The sequence below is a fragment of the Stenella coeruleoalba genome (assembly GCF_951394435.1).
Source record: "Stenella coeruleoalba genome assembly, chromosome: 14".
NCBI lineage: Eukaryota > Metazoa > Chordata > Mammalia > Artiodactyla > Delphinidae > Stenella > Stenella coeruleoalba.
The window spans coordinates 38,088,415-38,113,126 of NC_137160.1; the positions used below are offsets into that span (position 1 = coordinate 38,088,415).

The 24,712-nt window shown below is 54.7% G+C and overlaps 1 protein-coding gene across 27 annotated transcripts in view; it reads left to right on the forward strand.

Annotated features, from left to right (window-relative positions):
• CELF4 (CUGBP Elav-like family member 4) overlaps positions 1 to 24,712 on the forward strand; it is a gene marked incomplete at both ends in the record, with an annotated part of 298,840 nt that overhangs the window by 71,313 nt on the left and 202,815 nt on the right. For all 27 annotated transcript variants that reach the window (XM_079942015.1, XM_079942006.1, XM_079942016.1 and 24 more), the window contains one exon: positions 3,586 to 3,668. In XM_079942015.1, the coding sequence (XP_079798141.1) occupies positions 3,586 to 3,668 (83 nt within the window). The remainder of the gene's footprint in view (positions 1 to 3,585; positions 3,669 to 24,712) is intronic.

A 24,712-nucleotide genomic window follows, 5' to 3' on the forward strand; every position in this document is an offset into this window, starting at 1 on the left:
GTACGCGGGCCTCTCACTGCTGTGGCCTCTCCCGTTGCGGAGCACAGGCTCCAGACGCACAGGCTCAGTGGCCATGGCTCCCGGGCCCAGCCGCTCCGCGGCACGTGGGATCCTCCCAGACCGGGGCACGAACCCGTGTCCTCTGCATCGGCAGGCGGACTCTCAACCACTGCGCCACCAGGGAAGCCCCTGTGTCCGCCTTTTTAAAAGAGCCACAGTGAGACAGCTCTCTCAGAGTGGACTGTCAGACATGGCACTGGGCTGGCTGAAGAGAGAGTTTGAGGAGGCCAGGTGGGTGGGCACCAGTTGGCCCCTGTGTAAGGCTGGTCCCTCCTCATGGAGGCGTAGAGGGACAGGAGGGACTCTGCCTCTCTGACCCACCCCCCCATCCACAAGAGTGACTGTGTTTACACTGTGCTCTGTGATTAGAGAGCTCTGCAGAGGTTGTTAATGCTCATTGGCTAGTAAGCCTCCCCGCCAGCCTCTGAAGGGAGTTAGAGATGAGGAAACTGGGACTCCGAGAGAGGCATCAGTAAGTGACCCCTGGCTGAGTACCGCTTCCTGTCTGGAACCACACATCAGCCTTTGCAGGGGATGATCTGATGGGGGAGAGAGCAGGATGGTGACAGTAACCATACTGTCAAGCCCTGAGCAAATGGGCTCAAGGAGGCCTTGGGGACAAGAGCCCTCCCACCAGGGCAGCCTCTCAGCTCTCACCAGCAACCTCTGTCCTCCCACTATGGAGTGTCCTCGGGCCCTTGATCAGCTCCCAGCACCGCTGCCATGTCCCCGCACCTCCTGGCACCCCCAAAGCAGCCAAAGTGTTCGGGATTCAATGCTCTTGGCAAACATGTGTTGAGTTCCTGCCCCTTTCTGGGCACCGAGAACTAAGGAACAGAACAAAATCAAGTCCCGACCTCATCTGAGCCCGGGGAAACGCTAATCGAGGAACAAACACACAGTATTAACATGTCTGGGTGAGGGGTGCCAAAGAGAAGCACAAACAGGACGAGGGGTCAGAGAGCAGGCCTGCGTCCTGTGTGGGGGGTGGGAGGAGGTGCTGCGTTAAATGAGGCCATCAGAAGAGGCATCTCTGAGGAGGCCACGTGTGAGCAGAACCTCAAGGCAGTGAAGGGGCAGGCCGTGCAGACAGCAGACCGAGCTCCTTCTGAGCAGAGGGAACCACCAGAGCCAAGGTCCGAGGGCAGAGTATGCCTGGCGGGGCAGCGAGGCTGGAATGAGTTGGGTGAGTGAGCAGGGGAGGAATGGAAGAAGTCAAGGGGTGCAGATGACAGCGGAAGTCACACAGGGCCTGGGGGTCCCTCAAAGATTCTGGTTCACAACACAGCTGTGAGCGCTCTCAAAAAAAACTGTGGCAGAAATGCCTGGAAGCTGGACAAACGCAACAGATTCTTTTTTTTTTTTTTTCCTTTCTGGAGTCCTTTCCTTGTTATCCTGGTCCATGGAAACAATGTGGTCATTTTCTCTCCTTCCTCCTTTCTCCTCCTCCCTCTCCAAACCTGCCCTGACCTTGTCCTGAGTTGGCTTGCACAGCGGCTGCCTCCCAGTTGCAGGCAGGCATGGGCGGAGGACAAGGCCAGTGAGGGGACAAGAGGAAAGAGGCCCTGGCAGAGGCAGGCAGCAGCACGAGGGACGACGTCATGGGGGCCTCTGATTGCTGTTCATTTTAGTCCCCCAGTGTCTCCATCAATAACCGTCTGCCACAACCAGGATGGAGGAGCGGGGGGGCGGGGAGGAGGGGTGATCTGGGGTCTGGATGGGGAGGCATGAGATGGAGTGGGACAGAGGCTCCTTGGCACTCATAGCTCCTCCCAGCCTGGGACAGAGTTGGAGGCAGGGAAGGCAGAGCGCCATGGGAGCTGAGAACTGTCTCCCAGCTTTCTCTCCCCGCTTCCTTCTGCCCGTCTCTACATCTCCCTCACAAATACATTCCCTTCCATCTCCTCTCTGAAGCTAGGAGAGGAAGGGAGGCAGGACCAAGTTTTACACTGGAAGGAGAGGAAGGGAGTTTTTATTGGGTGATGGAGGAGTCAGGAACTGCAGAGGATGCTGGGAGCATTCTTATGTCCAGGGAAACGAACAAGAGGCCAGAGCGAGCCTGGTGACAAGGCACCAGACTGGCACCAGAAGCCTACGAGCCTCATGAGAAGAGGGCCTGGGTTCCTGGACCTGTCACAGAAACTGGCTCAAGGGCACTCAGGAAATAGTTGATAAATGGCCAGGAGGATGACCACCCGGCCAGCTGTGGGCAGTCGAGAAGGGAGGTTGATTTAAGATGAACTAGACCAGTTAAGGTGGTCTGCCGGGAAGAAGTGGATCTTGATCAGATTCTTGAAAGATGGATGGGATTGGTAGATGTGAAAATGGGGAGAGAAGGCATACCAGGTGAGGAGACTGGAAAGAGGGAGAGCAAAGAAAGGGGGGCAGTGGTGAACACAGATGGTTGGGAGATCAGATCATGGGAGAGAGAGTGAAACAAGGGAGAGAAAGAAGACAGTGAGCCAGAGGTGGTGGCCAGCGCCCAGGGTGCCTTCTCTGGGGCCATGGTGGCTTTAGGAAGTCTGAGGCCACTATGCCCCTCCAGATGCAAGCCTGCTGCAGGCTGAAGTTGGCTTTTTGAGTTTCCCTAAGACCCTAGGGCCACCCAAGCCACACAGCCACATCTGGAGGCAAAGGAAGAGGCCCTGACACTGAGCAGTTTGAGGGAACTCCCAAAATGCCTCTCCCACCAACAAGTATTCTCTTTGCCTTGTCACCATGCCTGAAGGGCCAGCATTAAAAAGTCACCGCTTGAGTAAGACACAGTGTTCTGTAAAATCCAGATTCCCCGGTGAGGCACTGCAAGAGGAAAGCTGGACTGGACCTTGCAGACCACTGGATCAACCCTCTTGGTTAACACGTGAGGAGACTGAGGCAGGACAGGAGACTGCTGGAGTCACCCAGGGAATTAGAGGCAGAGCAAGAGTCTCCAAGCCCTCCAGGAGGGGTGTGAAGATATCACTGCAGATGTGACAACCGACTGGGGCAGGGGGCACATGGACAGCCCCATTCATTTTATTAGGACAGCCTGGCCTGGGGTCCTCCTTACAGATGGAGCCTTTGTTTGAAAGGTCGGGAGGGTCCCTGCATCATCCCTCCTAAGGGGCCAGAACAAGAGTTCACGATGGAGTGTAACTAGAGGTGCTGGGGTGAGGGGTGGAAGCTGCCCCTTCTGGGAGGTATTGGGGCTGGAGCTGAAACAGAACAACATCGGAGGGAGGCAGGCAGGCACCTGGCAGGCGGACAGGAAGAGACCCGCGGGGAGAGGGGGCGTGGCGGGGAGAAGATGCAGAGTGGGGAGACTTCACCAAAGGAGCAAAATAGAAAAGCAACGAGAGAGACGAAAAGCAGACACGGGAAAACGGCGAGGCAGGAAAGCTCGAGTAGAGCGCACGGGAGAGAAAGAGAGGTGGCGAGAGGGACCAAGAGCAGGGAGGGGCTGGAGACCGGAGGGCGGGCGGGAGGGCGCGTGGGCGGCCCGAGGGCGCCCCACTGACCCTTCTCGGCGCTTGCTTCCCTCCCCAGGCTGCGCTTTCCTCACCTACTGCGAGCGTGAGTCAGCGCTGAAGGCCCAGAGCGCGCTGCACGAGCAGAAGACTCTGCCCGGGGTAAGTGGCGCCCGCCGAGGCGCGAGCGACGGGCGCGCCGACAGGGGGCGACTTCGTGAGGCCGAGCCGCGGCGCAGCCGGCGGGGGGCTCGCGGGCCCCGGTGCGCGGCGCCGGCCTTCGCTCGGGAACTCGCGCGTCGCCCCTTGGGCCCCCAGAAGCCTCGAGGCGCGGGGCTGGGAAGCGGGCGCGTGGGCGCCGAGCTCAGACCTCGCCTGGCGGCCTGCGCACTCGGCCGTCCAGGCCCGACGGAATCCGGGCGGGGGACGAACTCGGCCGTGGCCACAAAGCTCGGGCGCGGCTCCTCCCCTGACCCACCGGGGCGCCGCCGATCGGTTTTCTCCTCCGAGCACTACCCGTTCGGGCAGCCCCGGGGTGGGGACGCGGGGTGCCCGGGGCCCTGAGATCCCGGAGCTGCCTCTATTGGGCCCGCCGGGCCGCCTGCCGCAAGGCTGCACTAACACCCACCGATCGACGTCGGACCCTCGCCGTTCCTGGGGTGGGGGCCGGGCCGGGCCGGGAGGGAGGGAGTGCCTACCCGCCCGGGCTCGGCGCCGCGAGTGAGATCACCGCGGTTTATTTAAGGAGCCAGCCCTCGTCTTTGATAAACTATCGTGCCTCAGCCCTGGTTTATAGCTTCTGTGCGGGGGAGAAGAGAATTATTTATGGCCCCCCTAACTGGGTGTGATATCAGCCGTGGCTATTATCGAAGCTAGTTCATCACCATAAAATAAGAAGTGTTCCCCGGGTCAAGGGTCTGCGCGGTCTCTCCTGTGGGTTCAGAGAGATGGGGCGGGGGATGCGGAAGGAGGGGGAGATATGCAGCTCACCGAGTATCTAAAGATAAATGGAAAGATGTGAGTGTTTGTGGGCATAGTTTAAAGAATTTTAAAATGTACCGTGTTGAAGCTTATACAATGGACACTGCAGGGAAGCACATGTGTTCTGTATATATGCTCACCAATATTTACACATGCATGTTTACATTCTTACCAAGCAAATCGTATGTAAACACACGTTTCCATTTCTGCCCCACAGCGGGAAAGGTTAACCAGGTAGACAGAGGGAAAGCGCAACCTGAGGCGGGAGCAGTCTTCCTTTGCATCAGAGATCCTTCTTTACCCGTTTAGGGGTGGGGAGGGCCTTCCTTCCATTAAGATAGCCTTTGTATTGTATTTTGGTATTTGTGATTGCAAAGCACGAGGCTGAGTCATCTTAATAACACACCCGCGGATGCAAATGTATGGAAATCGTGCACCGCACAGGTTTTTGTGTGGAACCCAGCTCTGGCAAGGTGGCCATTCCCCAGTTGGTTTTTCAGTGGCGCAGCTACATGCACATATATTACAGTAATTACTTTCTGGGTGCCCTCTGTAAGATGGCAGAAATACGCTCCACATCACCCCGTGTTATGTGTGAAGCATAAAGCCATATTGTAAGAAAATCAAAGGCTTCTGAGAAAGGTTTGTGCTGATTAATAAAGTGTTTGTGGTACTTTGTTTTGGGGGAGATTGTGATAGATATTTTAGAACCACCCCAATGGAATAGAAAATACCACATTGTTATGGGAGGTCCTTCATCAGCTTGAGAGAGATTGCTGGGGAGTTTCGTGATGGCTAAAAGCCTGGAATTAGATGGGGAAACCGAAAGAGAAGGTGGGAGGGGGCGGCTTGGGATTTTGAAGGGGGAGAGACTGGGGACTTGGGAGAATTTCAGTAGCAAGTGTGGATTGTTCAGGATCTAACATTAACTTGTGGTTGTTTATTTTACATATAATAGAATAGCTAAATGATGGAGTGTATTAGTTCTTTAATAATTTATAGAAATACTTTGATGTTGCAGTAATTACATTAAAGGTCACATATCAAAGGTAATTTGGTTGAGCAGCTGTGATGGTTTCTCAGAAGCAATCAATACCACTGTCCGTGGTGCTGATTTCACCAAGGGGCCTGCCAGATTAAAGAAGGCTTATTACCAGGCAGAAAGGCCCAGGGGAAATCAGGAGCATGTTGGAGCGACGCGCCAGCCCCCCTTCCACCAATAATTAACACTGTTCCCCATAATCTGTGCTAATCCTTCATACTGGGAGATCCAGTGGCATTTTTCTGAAACCACAAAGACAAGTTGGGCAAGTCTGGGAGAAAGGACAAAAAAAACAAACCAACCATGAATGTATGTTGGGAGGTGGGAGGGGTGAGGAAAGAGGCCAACAATGGAACTAAAACATAGCCTAGAGTCCCCTTGCGGTGCTTGGAACGCTGTCCTTTCTTCAAAGGCCTCACGGGGAGACTCTTGGCCTCAAAGACCTCATCACAATTCTCAGGGCAGGCACAGCCCACAGGGGGAGGGACAGGGAGAAAAGACAGGATTGCAGCTCCAACTTCCCAGGGCACATTGTCCCCCAAAAAACTCACATAGAGATTAATGAAAAACAAAATGACCAGATTTTAAAGTGGAGTCATCTGGATTCCAGAAAGCAGAACTGGTGTTACTATTGTTGGTTGGTTCTCTCCTTTGAGATCAGAGAAAGTGAGACGCAAATGCTGGGAAGTGGCCCAAGCAGAATGCTCCACCCAACTGTATAATGGGTGTTGCCACCAGCTGAGGCAGTGCTCACAGCTGCCTCCTTGGTCAGGGGGCAGAGGGAGACTTCTTCTTTCCTGGGGTGACCACACTAGGTGCCCTGGTGAGTGCACTCTATGTCTGACTAAGGAGAAAAAAATTGAAAAAAAGAACCTGGAAACTGGTAACCTCAACCATTGAGGCACTTTTCCAGACTTCAAAATCCATTAAAATCAATCCATTAAAATTAGCCCTCCACTTTCTCACTGACGAGAGAAAGAGGGGAGAAGATGGTGCAGGCAGCCCACTCTGTTTCCCAGCAACTTACAGAGTCAGCATCCTGTTGGCAACAAGGAACACGATCCCATTGTTGTCATGTGTGCCCACATGCATGCACACACTGCCACCATCAAAAACAGTAACAAAACAACAGAGCCAGAACTAGAGACACCGCTCCCACGTGTCCCCCCTTAGGGACTGGGAAGGGGAGCTGACATTTCTCTTGGGATAAGTGGAAGCTCAGAAACCAGATCACAGTGGCTGTTTTTACAAGTCAGAGGTCAGTATCCCTTGGAACCAGCCTAACCAAAGTCTCTCAGATGGCTGACGGAGTCATCCCTGGACCAGTGTTACAGATGGATTATTGTTTTTTAATTTGACACGCCTTCAGTAGAATGAGATCACTAAACCACAAAGCCTCATCAGGGTCCCTTCGAGCAGGGTCTTCTGCCGGCATCCAGGCAGAGTGATTCCACTTTTCTAAACTCACCATCTCCCCCTCACACTCTCAATCTCACTCTCTCTCCTGGCCCCTTGCCCTCTCCAGCCCACCTTCTTCCATTCCCAACGTTTGTTCCATCATTTATAGGGTTAAGTCAACATGGTTTCTCAATTCATCAACAAGAATTTCCTGAGTCTGTGCTGGGCACTGTGATAGGCATCCAGGAAGACACAGAGATAAGAAAAATGCCTCACCACCCCCTCTTGGAGCTGTCCATCAAATTGGAGACAGAAGTCACACACACATCAATGATACAAGACAGCACGTTATCATAAAATGGGTAGAGTAGAAAACAGTTCAGTGATAACAGTTAATATTTATTAAGCACTCACTATCTGACAGGCGTGATGCAAGCACATTGCCTCCGTTACCCCATTTTATCTTCGCAACCACCCTATAAGGAAGATGTCGTGCGTATCCCTCACACGTGAAGAGACCCGGGATGAGAGAGATTAAGCAACTTGCTCAAGGTGACACAATTAATAAATGGCCAAGCCAAGACCAGCACCTGATCTGCTACCAAAATCCACCTCTTCTTTCTAGGGCCACCAGTTGCTTTAGAGGGGACCTGGATAACTATGGGGTGTAGGAGTTGCTCAAAAGTGTGTTCAGGGGCTTCCCTGGTGGCGCGGTGGTTGGGAGTCCGCCTGCCGATGCAGGGGACGCGGGTTCGTGCCCCGGTCCGGGAAGATCCCACATGCCGCGGAGCGGCTGGGCCCGTGAGCCATGGCCGCTGAGCCTGCGCGTCCGGAGCCTGTGCTCCGCAACGGGAGAGGCCACAGCAGTGAGAGGCCCGCGTACCGCAAAAAAAAAAAAAAAAAAAGTGTGTTCAGGACATGGGCAAGGTGGGAATAGAGAGCTGGGAGGACGATGGGTGTGTCAGATGAGAGCGCTGGTCTAAGAACTAGCCTAGAAGACAAGGCACACATGACAGGTCAGGAGCCGTGAGCTAGGCAGGAGAGGTCCACTTGGAGAGCTCCCTGGGGTCTGTCTGAGTGTGCACAGGAGGCCTATTGGAAGAATCCTGTTCCTTAAAATAGGCCCCTGCTGCTTAGTCCCAGCTCCCCCTGCCTTTGGGACTTTTCAGGGAATTGTCTTCCAGGAAGAGCCCAAGAGACTCCGATCAGAGAAAACCAGGCTACATGGCCAGCAGTGGCCGGCACTTTGCTCCCGGGGCAGCAGAAAAGTCTCCTCACCAGGGCTGCTGAGGGGGGAAGAGGTGGGTCCAGTTAGCGGGAGGCCTGAAAGCGGGGAGGGGAGAGAGCTGGCAGGGGGAGAGTGGGAGCTGTATCTGCTTGGTAAACATTAAAGTTCCAATTCACTAGTTAAAGATTGGCTTTTGTGCCCTCACTCCGGCAACCTGAGAATACAAAGCAAACGCACACAGTCCTCCATGGCTGTCTCCCACCCGCACCCCTCGCTCGGTTCAGCCTGGTAGACAAGCAGCATCGCTGCCATCACACCTCCCGACTAAAGGTCCCCACCACTCAGGACACATCATTTCCATGGAAATTCAATGTGACTTTCTTTGAGTTTACCAGGAAATATGTTAAAATGGAAAATTAAAAAAAAAAAAAAAAACAAAACTCAGTTGGATTTCTAGCACTGCTGTCTCAGGATGTTCTCCTTTCTCCCCCTGCCTCCCATTTTCATTTTCTTAAGTCCCACCTTCTCTTCCTTTCCTTCTCCTCTTTTCTCTTTATGCCTGTTTCCTCCTCTCTTCTCTCCCTCTGGTCACTTTCCTCTTCCTCTTTTCCCCTCTCACTTCCCATCCTTTCTTCTTTATCCTTCTCACTTGCCTCTCCTGTCCCTCTCCTCTCCTCCTCCTTCCCTCACACTCTCCCTTTCTCTCCTTCTGCCCACCCCACCTCTACCTTGACACCCACAGGAGGCTCTCGTGGGACCGCCACCAGCTTTACTGGGACTTCCCTGCTGAGGCCCACCTCCCTCCTGACAGCCCCACCATGGAAGGATCCATCTAATTTTATGTACAACTGTAAAGATGAATGATAAGTAGAAAGGATGCAGGCAAGAACGAGATGAATAAATTATAAAGGGCAAATGATGACAAGACAGGGGTCCCCAGAGACACTGATATGATAACAGAAACTAAAGATGAATTTATGATGGATGTAGTTAGCATGTGGAGGCTGTTAATTCTTCAGGGTAGTTTTACAACTTCTAGTGATTGGCACAACCAAAGCGTTTCGTTTTAGAGATGTGATGCATTTCCACCTGTCTGTCCGGGAGGCACAGTGTTGGTTTTTGTCTCTGTACGGTGAGTTGGGTCCCATCAGCACATGTCTCTGCTTCAGATGGTGGGGCCACAAGCCAGATCCCTGCGTAACTCCAGCTTCCTGGTCCTGTGGTCCTTCTTCCCGAGCGTATTGGTTGGAGGGCTGCTGTAACAAAGTCCCACAAACTGGTTGGCTTGAACAACAGAAATGTTTTGTCTCACAGCTCTGGCGCTAGAAGACCAAGATCAAGGTGTTAGCAGGGCTGGTTCCTTCTGAGGCCTGGGAGGGAGAATCTGTTGCGTGGCTCTCTCTTCGCTTCTGGTAGCCTCGGGCATTCCTTGGCTGGTAGACGGTGTTCTTATGTCGTCACATTAACTTCCCTGTGTGCGTGCCTGTTTCTGTGTCCAAATTTCCCCTTTCGATAAAGACATCAGTCATGTGGGATTAGGGCCCAGCCTAATGCCCTCATCTTAACTTGATTACATCTGCAAAGACCCTGTTTCAAATAAGGTCACATTCCCAGGTACCTTGGGTTCGGTCTTTAATATCTTTTGGGGGGAGGGGAGGACCCGTAACACTGCAAAATGGGCAGCCCTATGGCTCTTCCATGGCAGGGAGAGAAAGGGCTTCAACAGTGTCTGAGTCACTGGAAAGGGTGAGGGGAGTCCCACTAGCCCTTCCTCTGCATCTCCCCCGCTGTCCTCATGTTCTTTTCTTTCTCTCTTGGGGAAATGAATGACATATCTTCCCTCTTTCCCCGTATTCTCTAAAGAGAATTATTCATCTGTCCTTTTAGGGCGTTGGGTCTTAGAGAACATTTTTGCCCCCCAGGGGACATTTGGACACTGTCTGGAGATGCTACTGGCATCTAGTAGGTAGAGGTTAGGATGCTTCTAAACATCCTACAATGCACAGGACAGCTCCACAACAAAGAAGTGTCTGGCCCAAAATGTCAGTAGTGCCCAGGAGCCTGTGCTGGGACCGAGGGCAGATGGAAAACTCCGCACAGTGAGGCCATGGGGTGGAGCTTCCCTCTCACTTCCCCACTGCTTCTCATTCGCCTGGGGGACAAGCCCCAGGGGTCCTTAGAGTATCAGAGGTGGGCGGGTTTGTCAAGGGGCACACACTCAAACGGTGTAAGCACAGAGGGAACCGTGGGCAGCAGGAGAGGGCAAAGTCCCGTTCCAGGCTTAGAGATCATTTCTTGTTGGCCATTCACACACTCCTATCTGCAGGAGGCCTAGTTTCAGCACCAACTTCTAGCTCAGTTTTCTCATTTTACCCACAGGGAATCTGTGATCCGAGGGAAATGAGTTGAAGTTCGCTTGTGACAGAGCTGGGACCAGAACCCAGGCCTCCACAGCCCACCCACATGTGGGGTTTCTCCAGCCTCTCCCTTTGGAGGAGTCCCCATCCTGACAGGAAGCAGCCCTGGCAGGAACGTGTCCCACCAAGCAGCCCCTCACCCCCTGCCCCAGACCACACCATAGGCTGCGGCTGAGCGCACGTGGACCCCTCCCAGCTCTCCCAGCAGGAGGGAACACTGGGTTCCAGGAGAGAAGGCAGAAATGCTTTAAATCCGGACTCCAGGTGCCAGACGAGCTACATTAGCATCCGAGGCGTGCTCAGCTCTCGTCTCTCCTCTTCACACCGGTCCTTAGTCCCACCTCCCTCTGCTTGCATGGAGAGAGTCTTCACTCCCCTTCCCCCTTCCCACAGAAACGTCTTGAAGCCCTCCTCCCACCGGGGCTGTGCCCTGTGTCCTAAGTTGTGCTCTCTTCTCTTCCCTGCCCCTTCCCACACTCGCCTGAGTGCAGAGGTGTCCCCATTGTTCTGGCGAGTGACGCTCACACCTTCTCTGTGGCCTCCATGACAGAACCCAGGACCAGCCGTGGCCTGTGCAAGACACCCTCACTGATTTGTCTCAAGGACCCAGAGAGCCTTATGTCCACAGCCACCATCTCTAACTTGGAGGGATAAATAAGAGGCCATGTGAGGTGAGGGTCAGAGCCTGGGCTGGAGTCAGGGAACCTGGGCACCAGGTCCCACCTGCCCCCAAACAAACCAGGTACTTTGGGCAAAGCGCTCAGCTCAGAGCCTCCCTGAGCCTCCACCTCCTGGACTGTGGAAGGAGGCGGTGGGCCAGATTGCCTCCGGAGCCCCTTCTAGCTCTGACATTCTTTAAAATTCTAAGAATAATAGACTTGGCATTACTCACATTACTCACATTACTGAAGAAGACAGGGAGAGGAGGGGAGAGTGGGAGGGTGAGGAAGATAAGTGTCTCCTGGCCTCCACGGCCCAACTCCATTTGTGACAAGTATAATTAATAAAGCTCTCGTCAGCTCGGTCTCTCCCTGATGCAGACCAGCCAAGCTGCCCGCCCCTGAGGGCCGGCTCCAGGACAGGGCTTCAGGGAAGGGCTGGAGCTCCACCTCCCCCTGTCTCCATCCTTGCCCCTGGGCCCCAAGCCTTCCTCCTGCCCTCTGCTTAAGTGTCTCTTTAAAGAAACAAGGCAGACATTTCCCAGCTTTCTCCAGCACTTGCCCGGGCACAGTTGGGACCATGATTGGCATCACCCAGATCAACAGCAGCAGCATTTACAGATTACCTTCCCCATGCAGAATTCTTGTGAGGAGGTAGGGTACCTGGCATCAGACAAAAATGAGTGAGACATAGCCCGTTGCTGAAGGTTTGGGAGGCAAGTGTGAAGACAGCTCACGATCCAGAAAATAACTTTAGGTGCCAAAAACTGGTAGTGATGGCAAGTGCCCAGGAATTCAGCTGAGAGAGACCTCAGGGCACAGCCCAGGGTGTCCTGGGGGAGCCCAGCCCACCCCACCGTAGGCTGCTTCCAGGCTTCTCCCCCTTGACATGCTTCCTAGGCTGGCCGAGGTTATCATGGCGACACAAAGATCTGACCGCCTGGAAACTCCTCAGGTTCCGGTCACCCGAGGGACTCGGCTGGGTGCACACTCCCTCCCCCAGTGGCCACACATCCACGCAGCTCTCACCCAAGTACGTCGCCTTCCTTCAGCCTCCTCTCCTTTCCGTGTCATTCCCTCTGCCCAGAGAGTTTCTCTTCATCCTTGGAGGCTCGAGTCCGACTCCGCTTTCTCCGTACCGTCTCTCTGGCTCTCAGAGGGCTTTCCGACGCCCCGTGGCACCCGGTGCAGCTCGTTGATTCCACGCTGCTCCGTTAACTCTACTTTTCAGCTCTCAGAGTCCCCACCCCCAGGGCTTCCTGTACCTTCTCCTTCGCCCAGAGCTGATTCAGGGCAGAGCTCTTTCTGCCCCTTGACCTCGCCAGCCTTGGCATCACCCAGTGGCGTCCCAGCAGATCCATTCTCAGGGCTCCTCTTCCATCCACATCACCCCTCTGCCCCCTGGAAAGTATTCAGCTGAGCTCACCCTGTGGGGTTGCACTTGGAAAGACAGGAAGGTCTCCCTTCCTGGTCGTGGGCACTTGGAGGAAATGCTGTGTGGAAGGCGCTTTGGCCTGGGCAGTGGCAGCTGGCACGGGCGTGAGTGCCTGGGCGGCGGTGACAGGAGTGAGGCGGCTTCCCGGGCGGCCTCGGTGGACGCGCCCTAGCGGGTCCACGTGAGGCTGTTTGAGAGTTTGCTGACCTTTCGCCAGAGCACGAGGCAGGGAAGCAGGCTGTCTGTGTGAACTCCTGCTCTGGGATGGATGTGTTTTAGGACTGGCAGGGTTTCTTCTAGAGAGTGTGTACGTGGGCTAGGCGAGCAGAGAGCCAGGCATCTGTGTTGTGGGCCTGCATCGTTCCAGAACGGTGGGCTGCCAAGTCCCACCAAAGATGGGCAACCCTGGGGGATGATGGCAGAAAGCAGTGTGTTTTTTTTGTTCTTCACATCTTCATGAAAATAGTTGTAAAGAGAAAAGGGCTGGAGTTCAGGGCCCCAGTTTACTGTGGCTCCAGTGTGTTTTGATCGAAGGTATTTGTAGTATGGTCTCGACGTGACCACCAGGGGGCGCCAGGCAGGTGGCCTCCTCTCCCGGTGGCTGAGAGGGGACGAGGCACGTGTGAGCGTGTGGTGCCCAACTCTTGTGCCCAACGGACCACTCGTACCATCCTTCAGAGCACTTACAGCCTGCGGGGACGACACCAACCTGCTGGATGACTTGGGACAAGCCTCATGACCTTTCCGGGCCTGTTTCCTAATTCCATAGTGAAAATCTTATGTGTGGGCTAGATTGTTATCAATCCAGGGATGATTATTATGAATGACAAACAGTGATGTGAGTGCGGTTGACCTCTGGGTCCTTTGTTACAGTTACGTCCAGTGGCTCCTACTTCATTCATGAAATAGTAACAGGACAATAAAAATATAAAGTGGTCAAAGATGTGATTTGTACTCTTAAGTCTCATTACGTTTCAGAAAAGGGAAGGACTGTGAGTGGATTGACCATAAAGGACCCCGGGGTCGGGGGGAGACAGATCCAGGTGTGTGGCAGGGAGAGGTAATTGGAAAGATAGTAAAGAGAGCAGACTTTAGGGAGCCAGGAAAGTCTGAATTTTCCTCCTGGAGTTAGGGATGAAATGGGGGGATTGTGGTGGGAGAAGGCACGGCTGCCCTTCAGAACATCCAGCCTGTACAGCCTGCCGGCCCTGGTCAACTCCAGGCAAATGAGTCCCGGACATACGGGTCACTCTGGGCATGGTTTGGGCACCAGCAATCCCCAGCTTCCCTCTTCCCTGGGAAGGTCTTGCCTCCCCCTGCCCACACACCCCAGTCCTCCCAGAGCCTCAGGACTTAGCTCCAAGCCCCCATCTTCATCTCGGAAGCTCTCCCAGGCAGCTCTAACCCACAGTGCCCCGCCCCCTTGGTCTGAGCATTGGCCTTCCCTTGGTCTGAGCAAGAGGTCTAACCCCTGGCTGAGTGTGCACCTGGGCCCAGGGCATCAGCATCACCAGCTGCCTGTTAGAAGTGCAGAGTCTTAAGCCCCACCCAGAGCATCTGAGCCACGTCACACAGACTGTGCTCTTCCGCATCTTAACAAGATCTCTAGGAGAAACATGTGCACAAAAAAGTGTGGTGGCCGCTGGCCTAACTTTAGTCTCTGAAAGGTACGGAGGTTGAGTATTCCCAGAAGCAGACTTCAGAAAAGCATTAGTGTGCAAGTGTCTCTTGGTGACCCCAGAAACACGAATAGGAAGTGAAGAAGCTGCCGTTCACCGAGTACTCACTATGGCCAGACACTTCACAAGTATTCTCTCATTTATTTGTCAGAACAGCATCACAGGGGTGCTCTCAAGTGAGCGTTACCAGCATGACTTTGTGGATGAGGAGATTGAGGGGAGGGGGCTCGCTCACTGAGGAGCGGTCTGGCTCCAGGGCCCCCTCTCCTTCCACCACATCCTGTGGAGCTAACCCTGTGGAAAACCCAAGCTTCACAAGGGCAGGAATGGTGTCACCTTCCTCTGTTCCTGTCACCCCAAGGTCAAGGCCACGCTCCTCCCATAGGAGAATCTGGCGTGATTGCTAGACCCCCAGGGGGCCATGTGAGGCAGGGCAGTGCCCCCACAGGTGTCACCACACCCCAAACCTGACTTTTGGAGAAGTCTTGTTCTGAATGGGAAGCAGGGTCGAATTCCAGCCCCAGTTCTGCCTGGAGCCTGACTATGTGCCCTTGGGGAACCACTTAAACTCTCTGAACCTCAGTTTCAGTGACTACCCTGTCAGTTAGAAATACGTTTGGCTACGGGTGTTTCAACAAATGGAGCTTTGGATTTTTGCATATCACGGAGTCTGGGGTCTGGTGTTGGCTTGGCAGCGTAACAATGTCAGCATCTGAGTCTCTTTCCTCATGGTTATAAAATGGCTGCCCTAGCTCCATGCATCATACCCACAGTCAAGCAGAGTAAGTCCAGCTGTGTCTGTCCATTTTATCAGGAATGCAAAAGATTTCTCATAGGCACCTCCCCAGTGGACTTCTGCGTGGGTCTCATTAACCAGAACTCCCTGACCACCCTAGCTGCAAGGGAGGCCGAGACAGGGGATATCTGGCCAAGGATGAGGTATATATCTGCCATGATCAAAACTGTGCTTTGGTCAGTGAGGGGGAAGAGGAGCTGGATAATGGGTTGGAGCCAAGAGAGTCGCCCCTATTAGCCTCCTAGAGATGGGTGGGGGTCACAGAGGAGCAAGCTGGGCAGAGCAGCAGCCCCCACCCCACACACCTGCAGTGTTTGCCTGCACCTCAGATCATGACCCGATGCTTATATGAGGAGGCTGGTTGGGAAGGAGTTGTTCAGAAAGAGTGTGTTCTAAGAGTTGCTTCTTCAACACAGCACTGCTAACTCAGCATGTTCATCCAACTCTGACATGGTTTCTAATTCCATGAAATTCTTCACGGGGGATGAAGATTTCAGCCCCTTAGGTATCATATTTTTATCTTCTACGTCTTTCTTGAACTTGTATCCTTCTGTGCCTAGGTATGTGGCTTAAACGTCAAAGAGTCAAAGGTCGCTGTGCCACCCGACAGCTGTCCCCATGTCACAGGCATTCCATGGTCACGTCTCCACACTCACTTTGTGGCCTGGTGGGTGCACACCTTCTGAAAATGGCCCCACCGGTTTTCCAGGTGACAAGTCGACTTTGCAGAAACGGAAGCAGCAGTACTTCTGGCCTGTTTTGGGGGGTGTGGAGTGAGGCACATGTGCTCTATGCCAAGCCTGCCTGAGGAGGGGAGAATTTGCCCTCGTGATTAACTTCAACTGGGCTGCGCTGAGAGTAGGGAGGGAAGGGGCCAGAGACACCCCAGCTGGCCTGTGCGGCCCTCTGCTCCTCAGGCCCTCCATCGAGGCTCTGCCTGCAGCGGGAGAAAGTCCCCCCCAGCCCTCCCCACCCCCCCAGGGCATGGGCTGTCCCAAGAGGTAGTGAGCCTCCAGCTACAGAAGTGTTCAAGCCGGGTCTGAGTCACCGGGGGTGCGGGGAGGGGAAGGGAGAGCAGCTTGGCAGGTAATTCCCACACTGGACAAATCACTTCTAGGAGGTGAGCCAAGACCCAATGATTATCTCCGTGTTTCAGTTGTGTCTCCATCATAGATAACCCCACAGCGCGCCAGTGCCAACCCAGTCCTAAACCCACTGGCCCGCACTCCCAGCCTCCATCCAAGAGGAAGCCCACTCCAGCCCTCCCAGTCTCTCCCTTCTCTGAGGACCCTCAGGACTTAGAGGCCAAACCCAGCCCCTCACTGGGCAGGCTCAGGCCCCCAGTTCAGCCAACCCAGCTCCACCACTCCGAGCTGTGGGACCTTTCCCAAATCACTTCACCTCTCTGTGCCTCGGTTTCCTCCTCTCGACCCTGGGATGCCAGTGGTGCCTTCATGCAGGGACTGGTGCATGAAGTGATGCCAGCGAAGCACTGAACACACTGTGCACACACGGGAACTAAGTGACGGTCTCTCCACCGCTGCTGCTGCAGCCATATCCCCCGCCCCACCCCCACCCTGCCGAGGAGCAGGTCTCCTGGCCCAGCCGCTTCTATCCGTCCCCACCCCTAAATGCCCTGGGCTGGAGGACGACTGGCCCGGGGTGCGCAGCAGCAAACCCTCCCAGCCTCATAGCTAACACAGAGCCGGCCACGTGGGGGACCGACATACCTCACTGAGGGGAAGCCAAGTGTGGGAGTTGCGGGAGCATCCCTGGAGACCGCTGGTCCTGTCCCTGCCAAGGCCTGGCTGTGCTTGAAGAGGGGGGTTCGAGATCGCCCCTTCCTGTCCCTCAGCCCCCGAGAGGTGTTAGCTAAGTTTGCCCTGACGGTTTGCACAGTCCCCACATGAGACTTACATACCTCCCTCTCCACACCCCGTTCACCAAGCCCCAGCCCTGGAAGCTGGGTGAGGGGAGCCCAGGAGATTTAAAACCCTAACCAGTGAGAGCAGAAACAGAATCGTGCCCTGGTACCCACATGGCTTAGCATGGTCCAGGAGACCCTTCGAGGCAGGGCAGCCCAGGGATCTGAAATGAATATGCATTCGGCCTCTCCCAGCAGCTCTGACAGCTGGCATCTGACAGCTGGGGCCGGACCGCTCAGAGCCTGCGAGGAGGTTTTTCATTCAACTGGTAAGTGTTTCCTGAGCACCCACCAGGAGCCCGGCCCTGTGTTGGTGCTGCTTGGAAGGTGGGCACGAGGAGAGGTCAAGGACCCTGCTGTCCCTGGGGCTTTCCCTCCTGCAGAGGAGAATCGATGTACATGCCAACCAATTAGAGGACAATGGATTGAGACTTTGGGCTGAAATGTAGAGCCCTGAGTAATCGGGGAGCACTGCGAGGCCGTGTCTACTGAGCACTGCCATGAGCTGTGGTGCGCTGAGTACCAGGGCGCTGTCCTGGGAAGGACAGGCAGGATTTGGGTGGATGGAGAGTGGCTGGAGACAGCATTCCAATGAGGTGACGGCATATGCAAAGGAGGAGGGAGGGAGGGAGGCTGTGAGGGAGACTGCACTCCTGGAGTTCAGGGCGCTCAGAAAGAGGGTACACATCTCGAGTTAGAGAAGCCTGGGGACCCCGGTGGGGAAGGCCTTAACATCCCACTGAGCAACTTGGTCTCTTTTCTTTGGAAACTTGGGAGCTATTGAAGCTTCCAGAGTAGGAGAGTGACAGCCTCAATCAGCAGAGCTGGCACAGCTCGGGCATGGGTTGGCCGAGGCTACTCTCTGGTGTTGAGAAGGCCTTCTGGAGGAGGGTTGGGGGAAAATCGGCTCCCTCTGGATGCGGAAGTTGGTTCCGAACTTGGCTTCCTGCCACACCACCCCTTGGAGGGCTTTTCCCACCTGGAGGAGAGTGCTGGAGAGGTCCTCAAACCACCTGGCTGCACATGGAAGTTTCGGAGACATTCAGATTTGTAACAAGTGCGAAGAATGATAGAGGTTCAGTCTCTCTCTCTCTCTCTCTCTCTCACACACACACACACACACACACACACACACACGCAGAGGCAGGAGGTCAGGGTGGGGCCTACAAATCCACGTGCTGCAAACGTTCCCCCAGCGATTTTAGTGCCCATGCAGCTCCGGGAGACCTGGGCACCCCCGTTCTCTGTCTGGCATTGTTGGAAAACCTTAATTCCTCCTCTCAGGCTAGAGGAGTTTGATCCATGAATGGGACTCTTCTCCATCATTGTGTTTCTTTCCTGAGACCCAGAGAACCTCAGAAAAGTAGAAAAGGCAATGCCTTAGCACTCCCCACCATTTTGCATGGGAGACACAGTAGCCCAAAGAGGGCACATGGCATGTGAAGGTCCATAGACAGTTGGGCACAGCTCTGTCCAGATGCTACATTTGGGTCCTTTCTCATTTGCAATACGGCCTTTATCTCAAAGAGACTCTGAGATTCACGGATCCAGTAAACTGGTCAACCCACCCCAATTCAGACGAGCTGGGGGGACACCCATTCGCATTAGCATCCATATGACAGGGTTGCTCGGTGCAGTTTTATGACTTTTGAATGGACAATCCAACAGTGCTTCCAAGTTAACGTCCTGCCAAGCCTGCTTTAATGAACAGATACAAAGTGCGTGTAATCAGCACAGCCATGGTGTGACAGTGGAAACTAGAGAGCCACTTGCAAATGCTGTCGGTCTCTTAGGTAGACAACATATTCCTACAGACAGGAATGCTGTCTACACTCTTTATTCACTGATCAAGATGTTTTACGCCATAGATTTTGCAAAGACTGACTTCTAAAGTCCAAACTACCTTCCATTCTGACTTGGTGGGCTCGAAATTTACAAAGACTTCAACCATCTCACACAGAAGGAGCTTTCAGTGGGTGGGTCACAACCCCTCCAGAAAGCCTCCCCTAATGGAGTGAACCCCCATTGTCTTTCACCCTCCTAGGGTGTCACTGGGGATTGTCCTGCATTATGAACTAGCAAAGTAGGCTAGATCCCACTGATGCCCCTCACTCCTCTCAGACCCCACGGAGCTTTGCCACTGTTCTGCGTGGTTTGGCCCACACCCTGCCCGGGTGTTCCGCAAACACTTCCAACCTTGTTAGATCACCAGGCAAGAACCCGATCGGTCACCCATCAGGCAGACCCGCTGTCTGGCCACTGTTCGAGCCTCCCTGCCTCCTGCCCACAGGTTCTGGGAAGGCAGTGTGTGTCATCTCCCTCTATTCTTATTAAACGACTTATCTGGGGGAACTTAATATTTTCTTTTAAGATAAACTGAGCTAATGCGATGTGTTTGTTTTAATTTGCGAGGTTAACTGCTCTAATTATTTGTGGCGTTTAGTTAAATCCTTGTGCCTGGGCTGGCTGCAGGTGTGGGCTTTGAATCCTGCCAACAGGAAATCTCTTAAAAACGAGCTGATCTAACGCAGCGTGGTCTGCTGGTATGAGGGATTTTGTAATAATGCATGAATTTATTAACAGCCAAAGATAAATAGAGGATGTATTTACATTAAACAAATTCGCAAGGAGCTGTCTGCTGCTTCCCTGCCCCCCTTCCAATGGAGGCATCCCCCGACTCATATCACTGTGCCATCAGTTGAGTCAAGCAACCTTGAGGGGCCCCATGAAACTACAAGTAGATACTCCACCATAATGACACTAACTGGGGAGCTGGCCTGGCAGGGGTTACAGACCTGGAGTTTTAGTTGACCCCGAGAGAGGAGCCACTGGTGTTGCCCAGATCCCTAAGAGCCGTCACAGTCTTGCCAGGTGAATAGGTGCCTCTCCCTAAGGTAGGAAAGTGATGTCCCATTGTCTCTGGGCTGGGAGGGTGGTCCTGGAAATCTGTGTTTGGGGCTGAGAGCTACACCTCCCAAGGGGAGTGTGTCCAGGGAGGACGACAAAGGAAGGAGAAGGAAATCCTTCCACCTGAAGCTAGTTGATTGGCTGGTGACAAGCAGCCCGAAGATGAGAGGCAGCCCACTATGCACAGGGTGTGTCACGAGGAGCTCCCGGCTTCCCAACCCAACCTCTGCCCTGACCCACCAGGAGCTGCCCCACCCCCTGCGTGGGGCTCCAGAGACCTCTCAGAGGCTGGGCTGGATGCCAACACCGTCCAAAGAGAGTGGAATTCTAACTCCAGAAATTCCACGTTGCTCGAAAATACCGCTAGCCGGTATTGTCTGGAAATCCAGGTTTGGGATGAGGCTAAGCTGCATTTGAAATGCACTTCCCATTACCTGAGGCCCCGACGCCCTGACAGCCCAAGTCACTCAGCACTGACCTGTTTTCATCCAGCATCAAGCTGTCCCTCTTCCACGTGAGTGATCCCGGATGAAACCACACTTGCAAAGGCAGGCGTAAAATAAGCCCCGATGTGCAAACCGTCCACGTGCGTGCACAGATGCACCCCCGGCGCTCAGCATTCAAAGGTGCACACACACGTACACCGGGGTGCATGGCTTATACGTATGCAGGAATATGAGACGCGTGTGTACACGTTAGCACACGCAGGAGGACGTACACACACTGGCACCCAGGCGCGCACCCGCATGTGGGCACTCAGACACACGTGTGCGCATGCTCTTCCTCTGGCTCCTTCGGAATTGAACGAGAATATAGCTCTACGGGGACAGCTGAAGATAAACTCTTGATTTCTGATTTCCACAGCAGTTTGGACAAGGTCCTCTGAAATGCATTAAAATGCTAATCACAGCATCTGTCTGAACCCTGGCAGCTGTGTGACTTGGGGGGAAATCGACACGGAACAGATTCAGAAGCCTGCGACTCCTCCTTGACTCTCCTTGCCTCGCTCTCTCCTTTGTGTGTCGCTCCTCTCCCTCGCCTGCCCCCTCGGCCTACACCCAGCATCAGCCTCCCTGCCACTTCATCCCCAGCCTTGGCCACCGTGGTCTCGACTCTGCCAGACTGTCGGTCCCAAAGTGTCACGGCTCCCCAGGGCTAACAAACAAGGCCTCTGCCAGGATGGCCAGGGCCAAGTTTCTCTGCATTAGAGAAATGGCCTCCCACCACTTGGGCCCACTGCTCCCCTGGGCCCCCTGGGTTGGGGAGCTCTAGGTTCCAGGCCTCTCCCCTCAGGGGAGAGCAGAGAAAGTGCCTGAACCATCAAGGATGGATGCTGAAAACATGCTCTGTTTAACCCGAGGAAGGGCACTCAGGGTGGGGTCTCAGGCACCGTGGGAGGCAAGTCAGGGAGAGCTTTCCGATGCCCTTGCTGACACCACATATGGCTGGGGGATGGGGGCGGGGGAAATCCTGCACCCACACTCCCGGTGAATGGGACTAGCCCTCCCCCACCCATCCCTGACTGTTAGCCCAGCTCCTCTCCACAGCTGCCACCTGACACCAGGATCCAGGAACACCCCAGGATCCAAGAACACCTCCCTCCCCACTTCCCATGCAGCATCATATCCTGTGCTCTGCGCTGTTGCTTCCCTCTGCCTGGCATCCTCCTACATCCTAAGCCCTGGTCTACATTCCAGACTCAGCCTGGCCACCACCGTCTCCAGGAAGCCTTCCCCCACCTGGACAAGGCTGGATAAGATGCCCCCAACCTGTATTCCCAGAAGCTCCTGTGCATGCCTCAATTACCAGAATGTAACATGACCTCCTGGCCAGTCCTTCACCCTGGACCACGTGCTCTTGGAGACAGGGTCTTGGTCCTGCCCATCCCTGTGGACTCAGCGCTGGCACAAGGATTAGCCTGCTAAGTTCTCAGTGGCGGGGAGGACATTGGAATGCATGGGCGGGTGTGCACCTGAATCCTTGGGACAAGTGCTGCTTCGTGGGGCCCCTTAGCGGACATCCTAGAGGTGTTTTTCCCTCTCTGCTGGGACCTGAAATGGGCTCTGGTCAGGCCTAGGTGAGCACAGGTCCCACACCAGTTCCATGTACCCACCCCTCACCCCTACCCCGTGAAGATCGAAGCTCCCAGCATCCCATGGTTCCATTTTTCCTCTTAAGCATCAAACTGTCATTTCACTAAACACCATCTGGAGACTCCTGGCTTCAACCCCTCACTTCTCCCAAACTCTTATTAATGTGACGGGTGTTTATTCCTTCTTCCTCCTCTTCCACTTCCTCTAGAGCATCTCAGCTCTGTGGCCTGCAGACATTCATCTTATCTTTGGGGAGCTCAGCTCTGGTGGGGAGGCAGCCGCTCAGGCTTGGCTTTAAGCAGCTGACAGTGATAAAGAGCAGACAGAGCAAGAGGGAGCTGTGCCAGCCCCTCCCGGAGCCCAGTCCCAGGCGGCCTGGGAGGGGGACGGCGGAAGGCAGGTCGGGAAAGGAACCCGGGGAAACCTGCTCTGCAGTGGCTTCGGCTCTGCCGCACTGATCTTCCCAGAACTCTAGGACCCTCCATGACTCCCTGGTGCTGCCAAAACAAAGCCCAGATTCCTACCCCAGCCCTTGGCAGTCTGCACCCTCCTGCCTTTCCCCGCAGCGGCGTCTGCCTCAGCCCCTGGGCACCCATCTCTGCTGCCAGCTCACTGCTCATCCCTCTCTCCACGCCTGTGCTCATGTTGTGACACTTATCTGAACACACTCACTTGCATTTCTTGCTTGTCTTGGAAGGAGGAGCTCGTGCCTTCCTCCTCCGAGCAGCCTTCCCTGACTCCCCCACCCACATCAACAACCTTCCACGGCCCTGGGCACATGGATTACGCTATTCCATTCATTGCTCTAACTCACATCGTACTCATGAATTGTATCTCCTGGAACAGACACAAGACTCCCCAGATGGCACCCACAGCACCCAGCACAGGACTGGGCACACAGGGGCACACAGTCAACCCCTGCTGTCTTGAATCAAAGTGAAGCTGCAGCACTGACCCCACTGAGATGAGTCCCAGCTCCCCAGGGTCGCCTGGTTGCCAATGGACTGCTCGCAGGCGGAGCCCTCCTTCGGTGCCCGTACGGAGACCCACCCATTCCAGTCCCCGCTGTGACCCAGGCTGGCACTCAGAGGCCAGCCTGCTTCCCCTGGTGAAGCATTAAGCTAATGCATGTTGTGTCTCATTAGTGGCGTCCTGTTTGTGCCAGGGCCAGGCAATCTGATGGGTAGTTGATTGGCTATTCTGTTTATTTATGGCAGGAAAAGCATTCTTTATTGAGGACTGGGCATCACATTTCTGTCCCTGTGGCACTAAGATCCTCTGGCAATCATGAAGTTATAAATTAAGACTAAATAAATAATATATAATAAGCAATAAAGACTGCACGCCTCCATGTAAAGAGCTCTCCTCGGGCAGGGCACAGCATCTTCCCGCGGCTGGGACTCTCTCTTCCCAGCGTGAGAGACACCACCCTCCTGAGCTCTCAGCCGCGTTCACCGTCATGGTGAACTTTAGCATCCACGTGGCTCAGCCGTAACACCTGGCAGTGGGAAGCACACCTGCGTTGATAGAGAGCCTTTAAAATTCTGCTGCCATTGACCCCCACAAAACCTTGAGGAAGGGAGGGCAGGCACTGTTATCTCCAACTGATAGATGAGGAAACTAGGTAAGACCCATGGAGGTGGAGAGACCTGCCCAGGACCACAGGGAGAGGCAGCCACGCCTAGATCACCATTGTCCTGCCCTGGGCCCCTTGACCTTGCATAGGTGGGTCAGGCTGGGGATGGGAGGTGGAACCTCTTCCAGGGACACAAGTTTGGTGTTGCCATCCTTCCCAGGGTCAACTCAGAGTTACCTGAGGGTGAGGGAGGAGAGCAAACAGCCACAGCCCAACTCGGAACCTACCTCTCCCCCCTCATCATCATGCCAGAACGCCCTCCCCTACACCATCTAGAGGATGCAGTTGAGTGGGTAAGATTGTCACCATCATCCTTGCTGGGCCTGGAGAGGCAGTCGTGAGGGAGGCAGAGGGAGCCAGTCAGGCCATGGCTGAGCACAGGGAATCTTCCTGAATCCGTCAAGGGCAGTGCAGGCTCCCTGAGGGTTGGGAGCAGAGAGGGGAGAGGGCATGGCGGGGCCTGGACTGAGTGGCTGGAGCGGTCCTGGGGGACTTGGGAGGGTCCACGGAGAGTCCTTGGGGACCAGTCCACCCATTGGGAGTGCAAGCCGAGCAGGTGGTTATTCCCGGCGCATATCTGCGGACAGCAGGTGAGGGTCCTCCTGGGTCCTGAGGTCTGGAGATGACGCTGTTGCCCCGGCTCCACGCTCACCTGCCAGGGCGAGCTGCAGCTGGGCTTCAGTACTCCCCAGCTGTGAGATGCCTCCCCTCAAGGGGCTGGAGTGCCAGGAGCTCTGGAATTCACAAGGGCTGTGATTCTCAGCCAGCCAATCTGCAGAACAGAACACCGGGCCAGCCAGAGCGGCTGTGCTCACCCCAGGCGGAGTCCTGTGTCATGGGGCAGATGTGGGCGAACCACGGACATCTCCCCTGAGGGCCCAAGCACGATCGAAAGAGTCTCTCCGTGCAGCCCCCCCACCAGGGGCCTGGGAAGGCCCACCCGAGTGTGTCCTGAAGCTAGAACTCCCAGGAACAGCAGGGCTGGGCCTTGCTGCGTGGGATCTAAGAGCC